This window comes from Zootoca vivipara, chromosome 5, assembly GCF_963506605.1.
Source record: "Zootoca vivipara chromosome 5, rZooViv1.1, whole genome shotgun sequence".
NCBI lineage: Eukaryota > Metazoa > Chordata > Lepidosauria > Squamata > Lacertidae > Zootoca > Zootoca vivipara.
Window position 1 is genome coordinate 53,678,543 of NC_083280.1, and position 19,450 is coordinate 53,697,992.

The window sequence follows — 19,450 nt, forward strand, 5'->3', positions numbered from 1 at the left end:
TGTTACAGAATAACGGCTACCACGGCTCTGTGTTTACTGTACATGCTATCTTGTGTTGTTCAACTATAGTCACTTTTTACATGATTGTTATTGTTTTCAGGGGACACCTATAACTTGGTCTGTTGTTTCTCATTCTTTTGGGGACTGTCTCCTTTGTTTTGGTTGTCATCAGATCTCTACGATTGCTGAAAAAATATTCATAGCAGCATGACACTACGGACCTGCAAGTGAAAATGAAAATGACCTAGTACCATGTTGCTTCAAAATTCTCAAGAGTTTTATTTTTTAACCCTTGACGATTTGCCTATCTCCCCTTTGGCTCCATTCAGTCATATAATACTTTGTGTCATTCCAAATGCAGAACATTAGCAATGAATGAATATGTGTGCATCAAGCACCTGTCTCTGTGCTTTAAACTATCCCAACTGTTCTTCTAGGTCAACTTAGCCTATGCCTATGAAACAAAGGATGCGCTCTGTCTAGTTCTAACCATAATGAATGGGGGTGACCTGAAGTTCCACATCTATAATATGGGGAACCCAGGCTTTGAGGAAGAAAGAGCTTTGTTTCATGCAGCAGAGATTCTTTGTGGCTTAGAAGACCTGCACAAAGAGAACACTGTGTACAGGTAAATATCATTCCGGTGTGTTCAGAAACTTATTGCAGAGTCTGTTTTATTTTCCTGAGACTATACATAGATATTTATGATACGCGGAACCACCTCCATGTTTTGTGCTTGTGAGTGGGCTTTTCAGGAGTATCACATAAGGACCCATACATTGAAATTTTATGTAGAAGCTGCTCATCCATTAAATAATGAAAGCCATCTACTTAGAAATCGAAGATCCTGTTTGCAGATTTGTCTGGAAAATGTTACAATCCTTATCTAGTTTTCCCGCCTGCGACAGCCGTAAGATTCCTATATTCAGTCCCCAGCCGCTCTGTTGAAAAGGCTCTTGAGTAACAAGGCTGGGACCTCTGCTTAAGACTTTGGGAAGCTGTGTTATAATGATTACATAGTTATCTGACTTTATGTCAGCCAGATTCATATGTTCAATAGATTTTCAGCCCTAGGATTACAAGAGAAAGGGCCATAGCTCTGTGACAGAACAGATAGTCTGTATGCAACATGGACTTCATTTTACTGGTGGACAAATAGGAGGCAGGACTATTTTGTGATGCACCCGGGGTCAACTTGTCCTTGATCTCGAAGAGGATAATTTATCAAAACCTGGGATTCTTTTTTCAAAGGGACCAGAGCCTGGTGTCAAATATCAAAATGGTTGGGCACCTCCAGCAGGGGTCCCCTGGCAAACCTCCTGGATGGACTCTCACCGCTGCAACCTGCTTGTTCACCTGCATGGTGCTTGGACTCAGAGGCGGATGAGCAAGTAAAAGTAAAAAAAAGGTGAAAAGCAGTTTGTAGCAATGATGAGCTGGAGGAGCAGAAACAGCTGGCAAAATGACCATGAGTGGTGGAGTCACTAAGGGAGGGAGACCATCGAGGACATCTTGCTCAAGAACCCCTACAAAACATGGAAGTGGTACTTGATAGGACACTCACAAGTGCTATTTCTCTGTCCTGCCAAGTACATGTTTGAACTTCCATGAACATTGTAAGAATTTTCCCCTATTTTATTTTATTTTATTATTTTGCAATAGTGGGGGTATTGCCCCTTAGCTACCGATCAACAGCCAACATGTAGAATGCAAGAGAATTAAAACATTTTGGCCTCGTCAAGGAAACATTTAAAATTGGAACGAAGAAATTTGTTGCGAATGACCTTTCATCCCACCTCTCCAAAGCGAATCTTTTTGTTAGCACTGAGAATAAGCATACAGTAGTATTTAAAATAAAGCCATCTATTTTCTTCTGCCTTCTCTCGCCCTTCACATATTTTCTCAGAGTTGTTTGTTTGAAAAGTAGGCCTGGTCCCATTGGTTTATTTTGTGAAGTTTATCTTGTGAGGTCAATAGGGATTTAAACCAACAAAAGGAAGGGAACAAAAATGTTCTTCGTACATGTGCCTTGGCTTATAATAATAAATAACGTGCATGATATGTTTTGAATAAACAAAAAAAAGTTCCCACTTGATTAGTAGGGAAAAACCACTAAGTTTTCTGTCTGGTGATCGCAAAACCTAAAATCATTTAAAAGGGAGTAAATTAAAGCACTGTATAATGGGTGGTCCTCTCACAGTGCAAATTGCTCTAACAATCAACTTGAAGAATTATAGTCTAGCCAATTCACATGGTTGTTTCTGTGGTGACAAAGATCTGTGTACCAAATTGCCCACCTTATTGTCACATGGGGAGGTGTTTGAAACAGCCCCTCCCAAATACAATTATCTGTGAAGCAATATTTTAACAAGTTTTCTCCAATGCATGAATTTAATAAAGCAAATGGTTATCTTTATAAAAATGGGGCTTTTCTACCTCAGAAGTAAATATGTATAAATTGGAATTGTCTAAAAATAGGTTGCGAAATAATAGAGTGGCCTTAATTAAAAAAATTAAAATAGTGCAGTGGTTTTTTGAAATCCATAAAGCCAAGTTGAGTGTGGGTTTTGGTTGTTTTTTAGATGGTCACCACCTCTTTGTTCACTTCCATACACTGGGGCAAGCTGGCCAGATGGGTGGCATATAAATAATAAAATGGTTATAAAATTATTATTATTATTCTAATATTATGATGGCGGGTTAGACTATATCACCTACGTGATTCTCAGAGTTCTCTGTCAACACAAATCTCATTGAACTGAATGACCTTGTGCCAGCAGAGCGGAATATTATTTGATGGACTGGGACCTTCCATCTTGCAATAGTATTTTTTAAATAAATAAATAAATGATGTTTTGAAATCTGTTTTCCGAGAATTGGCTCCCTGCTGTGTTATGGCTGGAAGGAAACAGCATTCTGGTGCCTTGCTTATTCCTCCAATATCAAAGCTGCTTTCATACAAATAATTGCAATCTTTCCTCTTTCTTTCTCCCTCTATCTCTTTTTTTAATAGGGATTTGAAGCCAGAAAATATCCTGTTAGATGATTATGGTAAGTCTGAGAGCTTTAGGCAAGGCCTTTTCTTCCACAGTAAAGTAGCTTACATTTAGTTGTATGACATGGTATTGTGCAGAGCCAAATCGTTCTCTGAAGTGGGTAAGACATGGAGGAGCAGCTTCCACTGCTTTTCTTGGGATATAGAAAAGGATAGACTTCCCAGAAAAGAGAGAGAAAAGAAAGTGCCATTATGAAAAGCAGTGGGTGTTCAGGGTTCAGGGCAACATTTCTGTAATAAGTAAAGTTGTTTGTTCTTCTCATTACTCTGGAAATTTTCCTTAATAAATAATTACGGTGCTCAGATGCACTCTATCCTACTTTTTCGAGCCATTTCCAAGATGAAACCCTGCGTTACTGCTTTTGATCAGCTGTGTAGAAACTAGTAAATAACATAGGCACCGAGTTGGCTACAGTGAGAACAGGAATGCTGTACCAAATGGGTCATTGGCCTGATCCAGCAGGACTCTTTTTGTGTTATGTTTCCTGCTTTCAAGGGGGGCGGGAGAGAGAGAACTGGTTTTGGGTTGTGCTTGGTTGTTCTGTATTCCTGTTCCTATTCCAGAAATTAAAATCTCCAAACCCAGAAATGAACGATGCTTTAGCCTGCTCTTGCCCACTAAGATGATGCAGGCCAGCATAGGCCAACCAATCAGCTTCCTGCGGGGGGAAATGAAATCTTGATAGTTTGGTAAAAACCATGGAGGGTTTGAGTCACTTTGAGCACACAGGTGTCAGGAAAATTACTAGAAAGAACATGCAGTACTGGGGTCGGGCTACCTAGTGTGTGTCTGCTCCTTGTTTCCATTCTGCTGTACACAAGAGCTGATCATGCCCAAAGTGGGATTATATGGAGCTTGATGAACAAATGCCCTGACCTGGAAAATAATAATAATAATAATAATAATAATAATAATAATAATAATAATAATAATAATAATACTCTGCCCATCTGGCTGGGTTTCCCCAGCCACTCTGGGCGGCTTCCAACAGAATATTAAAATACAATAATCTATTAAACATTAAAAGCTTCCCTAAACAGGGCTGCCTTCAGATGTCTTCTAAACATCAGATAGTTGTTTATTTCCTTGACATCTGGTGGGAGGGCATTCCACAGGGCGGGTGCCACTACCGAGAAGGCCCTCTGCCTGGTTCCCTGTAACTTGGCTTCTCGCAGCGAGGGAACCGCCGGAAGGCCCTCGGCGCTGTACCTAAGTGTCTGGGCAGAACAATGGGGGTGGAGACGCTCCTTCAGGTATACTGGACCGAGGCCGTTTAGGGCTTTAAAGGTCAGCACCAACACTTTGAATTATGTTGAAAGGCAGTTTCATTTGTTCCTTGATTGGAACCAGTACCATTTTATTCTTTCAACGTGCTTAGATTTATTTTTCATGATGTGAATTTTTAGAAAAAAATGATGGGTTGTATCAGCTGATAGCAGGCCTTCCATCCGCTGAACAGTATGGGGACCAGTTTGGGGCAATTCTCCCTAACTCTCTCTTCTGCACTGCCCTGGGCACCTCTTTCAATCTCTTATGGAGGGGGATTCCCCAACTCTCTGGAGCAGATTAGGGAGGTGTGGAGCTGAGTGATGCCTTATCACCAGCTGAATGATACAACCCATTGTTTTGTAGAGGTATATAGCTATGCTAGAACATTTGTGTTTTCCCCCTCCACCTCCTTTTAGGCCACATCAGAATATCTGATTTGGGTCTAGCTGTTAAAATCCCTGATGGTGAATCAATCCGTGGACGGGTAGGAACAGTCGGTTACATGGGTAAGTGTTTTGGTACCTTATGTGTGTTGCTATCAAAACTGTCTTCTCAAACTTGGTCAAAGCAATACCAAAAGGAAAAAGAAAGGAAAAGAAAATCATGCACAGCAAAACAGTCATGGGCAAAAGGCTCTCTTTGTTTTGATAAGTTTGAGAAAGATGTCATCACATGAAGAAAAGTGTCAAATCCAGTGTCACTAAGTTTCTTTGTTAATAATTTCCTATTAATTTTTCTGTTTTAAAATTTAGAATATTCATTTAAACAACTTTAAAATATCAATGACTTCCCTTCTTCTCTTTCCATGGTTCATTTTACATATCATAAATCCCTGCAGCGCCGTCTTAAGCGCCCCTGTCGCCATGGTGCGCCCTTCCGCCCCGTTTCCCAGCGCGGTGGGCGCGGGGCTGCTGCGCTGCTGCGCGGCGGGCGGGCGGGCAGGCACAGTGCGATCTCTCCGGCGCCCTCCCGCCCCGTTTCCCAGCGCGGTGGGCAGGTGGGCGCCGCGCACAGCTGCGCAGCGGACCGGCGGACCGGCCGGCCAGCGGGCGGGCGGGCGCAGCTCGCGGCACCCTCCTGGCAGGCCGGCGCCATGGTGCCCTGCGCCACCGGGGGTCTACGACGAGCCGGCCCTGAATCCCTGCATATTTTACATTCAGTATTCCATTATTACAGCCATCAAAACTTGTTTACAGTGTTGAATTTATCCTAATGCTGCCGACGTTTTCAAGTGTACACAAGTTTCAGTCCACATATTAGTCAAAGAGTTACATATCAGGGGTTGCATCCAACATACTGCAAGGTCAGTGCAAGGATTCATTCATTCATTCATTCATTCATTCATTCATTCATAGTAGAACTTCCTCTAATTGTACTCCCCCAAATCCGTTCTGGGGGCTCCCAGTAGTAGATGTAACATGTGAACCGGTCCTTTTGCCAAATCAAAGCTTAGATGGAATCTTTTCTTTCATTCTTGATTTATGGCTGGTTATTTAGCCATGGGTGTGATGATGTCAGTTCAGAAATGGATCCCATCTTACCTCTCTTTCTTTCCCAGCTCCAGAAGTCTTGAATAACCAACGATACACCCTCAGCCCTGACTACTGGGGGTTAGGTTGCCTGATCTATGAGATGATTGCAGGACAATCTCCCTTTCGTGGAAGGAAAGAGAAGGTGAAGCGAGAAGAGGTAGACAGGAGAGTCTTGGAGACCGAGGAGGTGTATTCCCATAAATTCTCTGAGGAGGCAAAGTCTATCTGCAAAATGGTAAGGGGGCTGTTCTCTCTCTCTCTCTCTTTTTTTTTTTTTGGAGACTTGAAGCCCAAATTTGTTAGCAGCCTGTATTGAATAGGTAATTACAGTTGAAAAAGATTAATCCAATGTTAACGCTGTGCTTCAGGAGCATGGAAATTAACCAGAGGCATAGAAGTTGCACTGAATAATCATTTAGGCTTTTTCGTTTGCTCCCTCCCAAGTGACGTTTCTGTCTCATTACACAACAGAAGAGTATGAGCCATCCTGTGGCTCTGGAAAAACTTTTTAGGAGCTTCGAGTGTGTTGTCCATGCCCTTGAGAGGTAAGGGTAGCTTAATTAACTCTCCATACCGGTACTAGTTCCAGAATTTTGAAGGCCCTCAATCAAGACACTTTCAGTTACCCCCACCCCAATAATCTGGGAGAGTGGGGGCTCTCTTCAAAATGAATATTGAGGCAGTGGGTCCTTTGCTGATTTTGGCCCAAGAAAATGCCCAGTCTTGCCACACTTAAGAGCCTGCCTAGACTCACATTCACATGTCCGAACTGGCACATGCTTTAATTCACTTGCACAACAAATTCAAATAGCCACGTTATTTTCAGTAAGGTGTGTGTACATACAAGTGTACATATTGAAATGTATCCATTTCTCACTACAGTCCTTTACATGTCTTCATCTTGAGTCCTAAACTTTTAGGAGACACAGGAACATGCTGTTGGAATCCATCTGTCTCAAGAGACAATGGAGTGTGCCCCTGGGGGTGAAGTTAAGCATAAGCATTAAGCTGCACCAAAGTGACCTCCCTTGGGCAATGTGTATGGAGGTCCTGGGCTGCCCAGATGAAAAGAACCCCCCTCACAGCCTCACTGATGTGGTCCAAAGGAAAGCAGAGCAATATATTTGGCAACAGCTTGCCTGCAGGAGTTGCTGGAGATGCCATCCAGCCGTCTTAGGGACTCCGCTCTGGATTTATGTAACGTTTACTCCTTAGCCTTTTCTTCTCCTTTCAAGGCTATGTTTCGTTCAAATTAGCTAAAACTCAGTTTGAACACACTGGGATGCTCTGTGAGGAGACGAGAAGAGGGTTCTCCACACAGTCCCTTAATAGCATAAGTGATGAATAGCTTCTTAGTGATGCTTTCAACAATTTCTAAAAGGATATGGGCCGCAGGAAAATGTCCGGGCTTTTCTCTTCGTTACTGCAGTATGGCCCTATAGTAAGGTTTCTTGGCTTCATTTTTCAAAGTAATTTTTCTCTTGTCTTCCATTTCTGACATGGATCAGCCATCTCCCATCATCCCTGATTGTTGACTGTGCTGACTGGGGCAGATGGGAATTGTCCTCCACAATGTTTAGAGGACAACCACGTTGGCTACCTTTGATCAGAATGATCTCCGGTTGTGACTGTGGCAGCCATAATGTCAATAACAGACACTTGAAGGAAGATTTCACCATTTATTCCATTTACTATTTGTGCTCTTCCTGTTCCCACCTGTCAGGGAACTGTGAGACTTTTTTTTGTATACAGTATAATCTTTATTGATTTTACATATTACATACTTCATATACATATTTTACATATTATACATATCAGATTATATTTCACCATCCTCATGACTTCCCTTCTTCCTTCTACCACCTATTTTATTTAAATCCATTATATTTCACATTTTCTCTTCCATTTTTTATAATTTGAGAACTGTGAGACTTAACAGGTTCACAGATCTTCTTACATATTGTGATCTACTAAAGCTGTGCAAGACCCAGTCCCCATCTCCTAACAACTTCCCTCAGTGATGCTTGTATTTTCCACTGCCTTTCTGTCTATATTTTTCTAGCTTTGGGAACAGTTTAGTTGGAGAATTTTTCCAGAAACAGTAGCCTAATCATTGACAGGACACAAGCAGGAGCTGTTCCTTTCCACTGAAGCTGATTGATTAGATAGATAGATAGATGATAGATAGATAGATAGATAGATAGATAGATAGATAGATAGATAGATATAGTATTGAACTTTCTGTTGCTTGTATAGCTGAGACCTGATTATGTCCATTCATTTTTAAAAATAATTTTCTAATTACAAGCCTATACAAACATTTTTTGTTTACAGGGTCTGTGTTAACTTTTCCATTGCTGCCCTCTAATGGACAAAGAGAAGACAGCTGTATCACAACCAGTGCCGGATTCATGTACAGTGGTACCTTGACTTACGAAGGCGATCCATTCTGCGGCGCTCTTCGGAAGTCAAAAACTTCAGGAGTCGGAGCATCCATTTTGTGCACGCGCAAAGCGCAATTTTGCGTTTTGCGCATGCACAGACCGCGTGTGCTGCTTCTGCGCATACACAGAACGCACGCATGGCGAAAATACTTCTGGGTTAGCGGACTTCGGAAGTTGAAACCTTCGGAAGTCGAGGCATTCGGAAGTCGAGGTACCACTGTATAGGCTAAGTAGGCTGAAGCCTAGGGCCTCTAAATCTAGGGGGCCTCGCCAGCCCACCCGCTCCCTAGCAGGCAGTCTCCCCTCATCCAAAATTGCAAACCGAAGACTTCATGCGAGGGCAGGGCAACTAAGGCCCAGCAACTATGAGACTCAGAGCTAGCCAGTGGGGCCCAGTTTGAAGCAGTGGGGCGCAACTTGATTTATTTATTTATTAGTGCCACAGTTCACAGCCAAAGTCTGCAAAATCTTATAGATATAAATAAAATCCACCTAGATTGCCCTGGTGCGGGGGTCCCCTTAGGAGCAGCACGCGGGGCCCAATTTGGCCAAATTGCTCCAATTGCCTTAAGGTCAGCCCTGCATGGGCGTCACAATGGGGAGGCGATGGGGGCGGTCCACCCCGGGTTCCACTCTGGTGGGGTGCCACTTGGCACCCCCACCCCCGTGACTCCCAAGCCGAGCCTCCAGCCTCCCAGTAAAAAGTCCGCTTTTTACATAGCGACACCGCCCTGCCCCCTGGGTGCATGGCAATTTGCCGCCCCGGGTGTCGTGGCGCCTCGCTACGCCCCTGCAGCCCTGATGAGACTGTGCAGGGGTTGGACAAGCCCTGCACCTTCTAGGTCCCTGGTGTCACTATTCAGAGTTCACCCTGGCATTTAACAATAATATCTCATGTCCTTTAGAGGAGAAATTGTGAATTGCAGAATTTTAAATACCCGTCATCATCCTTGGATTCACTCAATTTTGTTTATAACACTCTTCCATTTTCTTCTAGTTGTGAGGGTGGGGGGTGGGGAGGGGCTTCACAAGTGGAGTAGCCTAGGGCCTCTCTTCATCTAAATCCGGCTCTGATCGCAGCTTGTGTTTTACAAAAATCCCTTTTACCTCTACCTATTGAAAACATACACAAGAAGAGTTTCATATCCAATGCAGATGCAGAGTGATAGGTATGTCACATGTCACATAGGAATGTCATGCATGAACTTGGGGGGGGAGGGGAAAGCCCCTATCTTCACTCCCTAAGGTCCTGGTTCTCCTTAGACATTTTTGTACCTGAACTGAAAAGATAAGTGACAAACACTTTTCTCTTGACTGTAGCCCATTTCTGACACACTTGGAGAGAGACAGATGACATTAGTTGTCCATTTAAAAAAATTAAATTGAAAAGTACCAGCTTATCTATATACTTATTTTATTGTATAATTTGATTATATACATGCTATATTTAATGCTTGAATTGGATTTTTTATTGTGCATTTTAAATTAAGGATGTTTATATTTTAATGCTTGTGCAATGAATCTTATTTGTAAACCACTTATGAGCCTATTCTGGCATTGAGCTGCATGTGGATGTAATTTATTCCTCAGAAGCCTTTGGGCTGAGATACACTCCCTGTTTTCTTTTTGTTAAAATGTGTAGTACAGCTTGGTTGTGTGAATGAAATTATAAAGGCCCTATTTATGGGTAGGCAGGGCTGTGAAGGTTTAACAAATGTACCCATGTGTGTGTTAAAGTAATTAAACAACCGCCATCTTGCCATCCCATTTGTCTGTTTCCCCAGCTACTGACCAAAGATGTGAAGCAGAGGCTGGGTTGTCAGGAGGATGGTGCAGCCGAAGTAAAGAGGCACCCATTTTTCAAGAGCATGAATTTCAAACGCTTAGAAGCAGGAATGTTGGACCCTCCTTTTGTCCCTGATGTAAGTGATGCTTGAAAGAGAATCTCAATACTTGAAGTGGATCTTGAAAGCAACCCATGGCATACACCACTTGAGACTGTTCTCTCACATAAATCGCAGCTGCTTGCTTTCTCTTCCCTGTTACATTCTGTTTTCCCTGAGAGCTAGCATGGTTAAGTGGCCATATGTTGACCTTGGATGCCAGGGTCCGATAATTCTTCATTCAGTCACATACTTTTATTTCAGGGTACTATTTTTGAAAGGGGCAAAGTCGCTGGAGGGTATAAATGGATTTGACAGTAATTACAAAGAAATCTTAGGACCTGTAATCCTGTGAGGGTAGCTAACGATCTCTTAGCAAATACTTCTCAGAACATTCATTTCAAAAACAGTTCCCAGGATTTTTTTGAGGAAGCCATGACAGTTGCATTGGTGTATAGAGGTGAAATACAATATTTTTCGCTCCATAAGATGCACCTGACCATAAGACACACTTAGTTTTCAGATGAAGAAAGGGGGAAAGCCCTGTTTTTTGGGGGAGATCAGCTCACAGTTGTGCAGCTTCTTTTGTAAAGAGGAAAAGCCCCATTTTTAAAGGATCAGCTCAAAGTTGTTGAGTTTACTTTGCAAAGGGGGAAAATCCTGTTCAACTCACAGTTCTGCAGCTTCTGATAATCTAATCAGCCAGATAATCCAATCAGCCAGTCACATGTTGCTGGGAAAACAAGCAGCCTACCTCTGCAGAACATTCAACAATGGAGGCCTAGACAAGGGGGTGGACCAGAAGGGAGCTAGCACCCTTTATCTCCCTCCCCGATCTCTTGCAATCAGCTGCTGAGCAGCTTCTTTTCAACACCCCACTTCCCCTCTTGTTAGCCTTTAGCTAAAAAAACAAAAAAGCACGATCTGCTTTTCGCCCCTGGGCAATTTGGCTCCAGGGACCACGCATTCGCGCCATAAGACACACAGACATTTCCACTTACTTTTTAGGAGGGAAAAAGTGCTTCTTATGGAGCGAAAAATATGGTAAGCTTGTAGTGTAGATTACTTTTCCTTGTAACTTTGCCATGGTGAAATCGGGCTAGTATGTAGTTAGCAGGCCTGGCCCAAAATGTTTTTTCTGCTTGAGGGGATGAACAAGATGGTGGTTCCCTCCCCTCCCCCCCTCCAATTAGACAGACAGAAGCAAACCATACTGACAGTTGAATCTTACTCCCAACAGTGGTGGGAGAAGAACATTCTCCATACTCTCTTAGAAAGGAAAGGCCAGGCTGTGTGACATTCACATCTGTACCTTCCAACACCTTGTCAGGACTACCTGGGAGTATGGTGGCCAGTCTATCTCTGTACAAAACACACTGGAGCTGGGGAACAAGCTATAGCTCAGTGGTGTCCAAACTTTTTTCAAAGAGGGCCAGATTTGATGAATTGAAGTGCCGTGAGGGCTGACCAAAGTTGTTGGCCATTTTTTAGGATTGAAGTTGAGCTTTTTTATGATTTTGCCCCAAAGTTGTTGAGCTTCTTTTAAGGTTGAAGTTGTGGAGGCTTTTTTAGGATTTTACCCCAGGAAATAAACTGCCACAGGGGCCAGATTAAACTGACCAGCGGACCAGATTAGGCCCCTGAAATGGACTTTGGACATGCTTGCTATAGCTGAAAGTGGGCTCTCCGTGAGTCTCCAGTGACAGTGTTCCATCCAGAATAACCCCCAGGCTTCAACAGAAAGTATACTAAGAATAATATTTCATCAAAACAAACCAAGCTGTTTTACCATTTTCCTCCATAGCTGCCAAGTTATCCCTTTTTTAAAGGGATTTTCCGTTATGCTGAACAGGCTTCCTCACGAGAAAAGGGAAAACTTGGCAGCTATGTTTTCCTCATGAAACAGATTTGAAGTTACAGGTAGGTAGCCGTGTTGGTCTGAGTCGAAGCAAAATAAAAAAATTCCTTCAGTAGCACCTTAAAGACCAACTAAGTTTATATTTTGGTATGAGCTTTCGTGTGCATGCAGGTAGGTAGGTAGCCGTGTTGGTCTGAGTCGAAGCAAAATAAAAAAATTCCTTGAAGTGTCACCTTCAAAGCGCTTGGCAATGAAACTGCACATTTTCTGCTACATTCCTGTCTTGTAATTGGCATCCATTTAATTTCTTTTTCAACCAGCTCTCTAGAGTTTGGCTTGTAGGCCAAGATCGAAAAAGTTGCTTTCGATGCATCCCACTGGGGTTTTCCAGTTATAGCTATGCCTAGAGTGGGTGCAGTTCACGAGAGACAAAATCCATGCCTGGTTGGATAAGCAGAGCAAACTTTGTGGTTCTGTGAGCCCTGGCCTAAATGCCAAGTGAACTGAAATTTTCATTCAGTTAGTTCTCCCCTTTTAAGTTGTTTCTGTTTAAATGGGGGGGGGGAGTTTGTTTATCACTATAAAACATTGACACTCCACTTAATATTTTTAAAAACTCTATAATTTTTTTTTCCATTTTAAACATTGGTGCTGCAATTTTCTATAATGGAAACGCTTTAATGGGGAGGGGAGGGCACTAGGTCATGTTCCCTTGCTCAATCCCCAGCACCCCCAGGGGAGAGACTCCTTGTCTGACACCATGAAGAGCTACTACCAGTCAATGCTGATAAATCTTGAGGCCCATGGGTCGATGGTTTGAATCTGTATAAGGCAGCACCTTACGTTCTTTCCTAGGTACTGATAGTAACCATGCCTATGAGGCCCAGCATGACAATGTTTGTATTACAATGCAGTGCTGCTGTTAAGCATTCTCATTCAGCGCTTCATCCACACATTCTGGACTCTTTCACTCTTCTCTTCTCTTCTCTTCTCTTCTGCTGCGGCAGCCCAGAGCAGTGTACTGCAAAGACGTGTTGGACATAGAACAGTTTTCAACTGTCAAGGGAGTGAACCTGGACCAAACAGATGACGATTTCTATTCCAAGTTCTCCACAGGCTCCGTTTCTATTCCATGGCAAAACGAGGTAAATAAATACTTCTTTTTTTCCTCTGCCAGGTGATTCTAATGCTTCCCGCCAGCAGCCTTCAAAAATTCCATAAATGCCCATATATTCATGGGAAAATTTGACACATTAATATTCCTTTCAGGGGGGAACAATTGTTTTGATAATGTTGGTAATTATGTTTATGTCCATTTTCTTTTTCTAAAAAAATTAATAAAATATTAAAATACTAAAAATTCCATGAGTGCCAAATGAGACCTTCGAAGTTCTCCAATGGACCGCAGAGTACTCTTCTTTATTAGATTTTGAAATACGTTTCATTGCACAGAGATAAAATCCAACAACGTCCACAAGATTTGAATAGATCTTGGGTATAGATTTGAAGGGGGGGTACCCTTCAGTTGGGCCCTATTAGAAAAATGAGGCAAGATTAACCTTCTTTTGCTTCCTTGTTTTATTTTTAACTCACCCTGAGGTCTCAAGCACGGCCATGTCAGGGAGTGGACCCCAACAAGCTTGCAATAAAGCGCCAAGGCAGCCTTTCATTTCGTTGAAATGGGTTGCTTTTGTCTGCAGGGTTTTTATTTATTTATTTATTTCCAAATTTGTTCTATTTAAGGGCTTATAAACCACTTCCAAACGAGTGCTGCCCTGGGCTGTTTTGGTAGAAATGGTGGGGTATAGATTTAACACATAAATAAGTGTTTCCTAAGTAGCATACAGCAGAGGGAGAAACCCAGCAACATACCGTACTTTCCCATGTATAAGACTAGTTTTTTTCCCCCTTTAAAATCATGCTAAAAAATGGGGGTCGTTGTGATGGATTGGGCTTAGTTTAAGGGCTTGGGAATATCTCCAGGGTGTTAAGAGTTAAGTTGCACTCACTCCATTAGAGTGACAGTTGGCTGCTGAAAGGCGGGACATTCCACACTTTAAAAAGAGGGAGCAGCCCTTGGTCGAGAGAAGAGGGCGGGAGAGAGTGGGGACTGGAAGTTAGAGGGTGTGGGGCCAGGATAGTGGTGACCAGGAGAGACTGGGTTGGAATTATTGTTATTCCACTGAATGAAGATATGATATTGTAAACAAAGGAAATACTGAAAACGATGTGTTATATTAAAAATAAAGTCTTGTTCTTGTTGTGCAAAGGAATGTCGTCGACTGTTTGATCCAGCAAGGCAGGCGGGCTCAAAAGGTGGTGAACTTGAAGAAAGGGACACTAGGACTTACAAGGTGATAAGTCAGGTCCTCGAGTTACACGAAAGAGGGGTGAAGGGAGGAGAAGCTCAGGAGTGCCACATTGCTGCCCTGTGTGCTGAGGTGACAGTAACAGGGAGGGACCCTAAGTGAGGGAAGTCTTGGACTTAAGGCAAAAAGGAGCTTTATTCCCAGTAACCCAGAGCCAAGCCTGTAACTGGCCACGGTAGCTGGATAGGTGTACCCTTGTTGTTAAAAGTAGAAGGGAAGATTGCTATTTTAGGCGGACCTCGAAGTACTGGTGGGGCGGGAGTTTAAGAGAGTCCTGTTCTTCGACACAGAGAAATAAAAAGCAACAGGGGGAATCTGAGAGTCAGAGGAGGGGTCGTCTTATACAGTCGTCTTATACATGGGTAGTTGGTTGCTGCCGCGGCTGTCAGCAGCTATTGTGCGTGTTATTGGTTGCTGTATCAATGGGTGGTGTTGACTGGCCAATGCTGCGTCAATTGGGCGGGCGATTGACAGTTTCTGCCAGCGAGGGGACAGGCGGGAGGCAGATTTTGCTCAACAACTCTGGGCAATCCTTCCCCCCAAAAAAAGCTCAGCAACTTTTTGCCACCTCCCCTCATTTTCTGAAATTTCACTCCCCCAAAATAGGAGGCGTCTTATACATAAGGGCGTCTTATAAACGGAAAAGTATGGTATACATAGCTGCCAAGTACCCCGTTTTCCCCGGGAAACCCCCGTTTTTACTTACCTTTTCCCGGTGGTCCCCCGTATCACTTCGTCTCCCGTTTTTCTCCATTATTTTCTCCTGCCGGCGGCCATTTTTTCCTCTTTCTGATTTGCCCTTCTATGGGCACAAAAAATGGCCGTCGGCGGCTTCAAAAGTCGCATCTAGGCATTACCGGAAGTGCGTAGACACGACTTCCGGTGTCGGCGGCGGCCATTTTTGGTGCCCATAGATGGGCGGGGCGACACCGGAAGTTGTGTCGACGCACTTCCGGTCATGCATAGAAGCTACTTTTGAAGCCGGCGGCGGCTATTTTTGGTGCCCATAGAAGGGCAAAGCGACACCGGAAGTTACGTCGACGCAACTTCCGGTGTCACACGGCTGCCGGTCCCGGATTCTGCAGTCTGGGACTTGGAAGGTAAGGCGGTATATGGTAAAAATGAGCAGCATTGGAGCTGAGTTGCAACACTGGCTTTGTAGCTACAGCGTTGCTGCCACTGACCAGGAGGAAAGAGGCAGTGGGGATGTCAGGGTTGTGTGGGCACACCAGCTAGAGCATCAGTTTGACTCTGCTGCTTCCCTGTGTCCCCATCCCTTGCCCTTCTCCCTCCCAGTAAGCAGCAGTGAGCAGGGGAAGCTGGTGCTTCCACCCCGAGAGGCAAGCCATGAATGAAAACGAAATAAACCAAGTTGTCTTACAAACAGATCTTCAATAAAGAATGGGGAAATTTTATAATTTATCTTAGAAAACCATTGTAAATACCGTAGTTAAAATTGTTAGTAGGATTGGAATAACACTTGTAGTTTAATGGTGAATTTTGGATATAATGGAGATGTAAAAGATTTGGATTATTATAAAAGGAGGAAATGGCTAACAATAGGACCAGGAGATTCTATGGAATCTTGTCTTTATGTTGTATGTTGGATATGTGATTGTAAAACCATAAAAAGCCAAATAAATAAAATTTAAAAATAAAAAAAACCTTGAAATCATCAAAACACAAAAGTCCTTGTGGTACTTAATACGAAATGGCCAAGTCACTAATCAAGGAAACCTGCCTTTAAAAAAGCTAAATTTCTAATAGCCTCCCGAAAGCAGAAATGCTGGGTGCTTGTGTAAATTCAGTCAGAAGCTGATTCCACAGAACTGGAACCATAACCCCTCAGGCCTGGCTTCTAGTTGTTGCCAGACGTACTTACTGTCAGAGCGAAACAAAAACAAAACTATGCCGTGATAAATCCCTGAAACGAGATTGATGAAGTGAATAATACTAAAACTCAACTAATGATTACTCAAAGAAACATAATAGGTTTAAACTTCCCAAAAGAAACTTGATATAGAAAAGACATGAATTGCCCAAAGTAATTTCTAAATGATCAAGGCACAAGGAGAAGGGGACGACAGAGGATGAGATGGTTGGACAGTGTTCTTGAAGCTACGAACATGAGTTTGACCAAACTGCGGAAGGCAGTGGAAGACAGGAGCGCCTGGCGTGCTCTGGTCCATGGGGTCACGAAGAGTCGGACACGACTAAACGACTAAACAACAACAACCTCTAAATAAAGTAAACCTTGACGAGGTGCCGGCTAAGTGACTCGTTTCACTGGAAAATGTTTCCTCAGAAGGAAAATGCTTAGGGGCTGAGGTTTCCTTATAATCAAAAACTAAACAGGAGCTGTAAACTGTGAAAAGAATTGAAAATTACATAGCAGTCAGGGATAAACTTCCCCAAGATAAGACTATAGTTGTTTAAACTAAAGGTTAGCTAACCCATGAAACAACTCAACTAACGAATATCATTGCCCTTAGGAAAAGATTAAATAAAGGGCTGTAAAAGCTCTCTTAGTTGTGATGTTGTGACGCCATTGTTCAGAGGTACTTACTGGGCACGCAGAATGGCGGCCCATCAGAGGAACACAATTGCTCACCGGTGGCAAACAGGACAAGGCATTCCCACAGTTAACATGGCCCCACATAATTTAGAGGTTTAAATGCTAAAAGCAACATCTTGAGCCGAGCATGGTGGCATACTGTCAGCCACCACAGTTCTCTTAGCAGAGGTGTCCTATTGTGTTGAACTGCAGCTTCCAGACTATGCCCCAGGGAAGCCCCACATGGAGTGTGTCGCAGGAATACAATCTTGAGTACCACCATGGCCAAGCTATCCCAGCCCAGGAACGGATGCAGCTGTCTTATCAGCTGGAGTTCGTAAAAGACACTTCTAGTTGTTTCCTAACCTGTTTCCTCCTTCCTGTTACTGACTGGTAATGCATTCTGACAATGGTGCTTTTGAAAGGTGAGCCCCTTCACAGCCTTGGGAAACCTCTCAGCTCAGTTTCCACAACAAGAAGATTTGAATCTCAATCACAGTACGGAGCTGAAAGATTTAAACTTCCCTCACTCCTCCAGCACTGTAATGGAGGAATTGCCCCATTGCAGCACTGGGATGAGAAGAGAAATTTGAACTTCTTGTTTCAAGCTCAGTGCTAAGATGAAGAAATTGGGTTGGGTGGGTGTGACACAGAGAGAGAGAGAGAGAGAGAGAGGTTGGGTTGCATGTAGGGGTTTGTGTACTATGTGAGTATATGTGGAGGGCATGTGAGTGGCATGTGACCCTCAGAGGTTTCATCAACCTTCGATGTGGCCCTCAAGCTTCAAAGAGTTAGCCATCCCTAATGTAACGAATTTTTGGATCATAAATTGACAGGATGGAGTACAATTTAGAGCAGCGTTTCTCAACCACTGTTCCGCGGCACACCGCTGTTCCGCGGCTGGCTGGTGTGCCGCGACGTGCGGCGACGAGAAGGGCGATTTGCATTGTCACGTGCCTGGCGGCCGCCAATACACACCACTGACCCGCCGGAAAGCAATATTTCTCCTCCTCTTTCCCAAAGCTCAGTGCAAACGAGCCTGGCGGCCGCCAATAAACAACGCTAACCCACCGGACGGCTTGTGAAGCCTTATTACAGGAGATTGCAACCAACACAGCAATTGGCAAGTGTTTCTTACAGTCATAATTATATAGTCAATATAGGGCGGCACAATATAGAGCGCAAAATATGGTCTGAAGCTGAACATCAAAAAAACCAAGATCATGGCCACTGGTCCCATCACCTCCTGGCAAATAGAAGGGGAAGAAATGGAGGCAGTGAGAGATTTTACTTTCTTGGGCTCCTTGATCACTGCAGATGGTGACAGCAGTCACGAAATTAAAAGACGCCTGCTTCTTGGGAGAAAAGCAATGACAAACCTAGACAGCATCTTAAAAAGCAGAGACATCACCTTGCCGACAAAGGTCCGTATAGTTAAAGCTATGGTTTTCCCAGTAGTGATGTATGGAAGTGAGAGCTGGACCATAAAGAAGGCTGATCGCCGAAGAATTGATGCTTTTGAATTATGGTGCTGGAGGAGACTCTTGAGAGTCCCATGGACTGCTAGAAGATCAAACCTATCCATTCTGAAGGAAATCAGCCCTGAGTGCTCCCTGGAAGGACAGATCGTGAAGCTGAGGCTCCAATACTTTGGCCACCTCATGAGAAGAGAAGAATCCTTGGAAAAGACCCTGATGTTGGGAAAGATTGAAGGCACTAGGAGAAGGGGACGACAGAGGACAAGATGGTTGGACAGTGTTCTCGAAGCTACGAACATGAGTTTGACCAAACTGCGGGAGGCAGTGCAAGACAGGAGTGCCTGGCGTGCTATGGTCCATGGGGTCATGAAGAGTCGGACACGACTAAACGACTAAACAACAACAACAAGGGCGGCACAGAGTTAATTTTTTAAACTTTTTTAATGGTGGTGTGCCTCGTGATTTTTTTCACGGAACAAGTGTGCCGTGGCCCAAAAAAGGTTGAGAAACACTGATTTAGAGATCTCCAGAATGGTTATTAACTAAACTACTATGAGCGTACTCTTGTGTTTAGTTTAGTATGCATATAATATTCTCCATCATTGTGAGGTTCATTTTATTATAAGAAATAGGTTTAAATGGTTCAGTAGTAATTTGTTGCAACGGCTTCAAGATTCCACTTTGAGTTCTATTACATTTCCCTTCTTCCCTGTTGCACTAGTTTGAGGTTCAACAATGAACACTTGTTCCAATAAAACACATTTCCCACTGCACGGCAGCATGGAGGCAAATTCATTTCGCATTGTACTGAATTGTTAATACATTGTGGGAACCCATAAATGGCAAGATAGTCGACAGAACTGCTGCCCCTCTCTAGGCACTATCGGAGTCCCAAGGTTGGCCTCACAGCCATCCAGCCAGTTTTCCTTTCATCATCTCTCTGTAGAGTTGCTCTCCTGTGCACCATGACACTCAAGTCTGTGCACAGCATCAAACTCTGCAATCAG

At 43.5% G+C, this 19,450-nt stretch overlaps 1 protein-coding gene across 3 annotated transcripts in view; it reads left to right on the forward strand.

The window, feature by feature from the left end:
• The window catches only part of GRK5 (G protein-coupled receptor kinase 5), a 165,677-nt gene that overhangs the window by 135,086 nt on the left and 11,141 nt on the right, over positions 1 to 19,450 (forward strand). For all 3 annotated transcript variants that reach the window (XM_035138644.2, XM_035138645.2, XM_035138646.2), the window contains 6 exons: positions 438 to 628; positions 3,014 to 3,051; positions 4,742 to 4,831; positions 5,884 to 6,092; positions 10,086 to 10,223; positions 13,050 to 13,187. In XM_035138644.2, the coding sequence (XP_034994535.1) occupies positions 438 to 628; positions 3,014 to 3,051; positions 4,742 to 4,831; positions 5,884 to 6,092; positions 10,086 to 10,223; positions 13,050 to 13,187 (804 nt within the window). The remainder of the gene's footprint in view (positions 1 to 437; positions 629 to 3,013; positions 3,052 to 4,741; positions 4,832 to 5,883; positions 6,093 to 10,085; positions 10,224 to 13,049; positions 13,188 to 19,450) is intronic.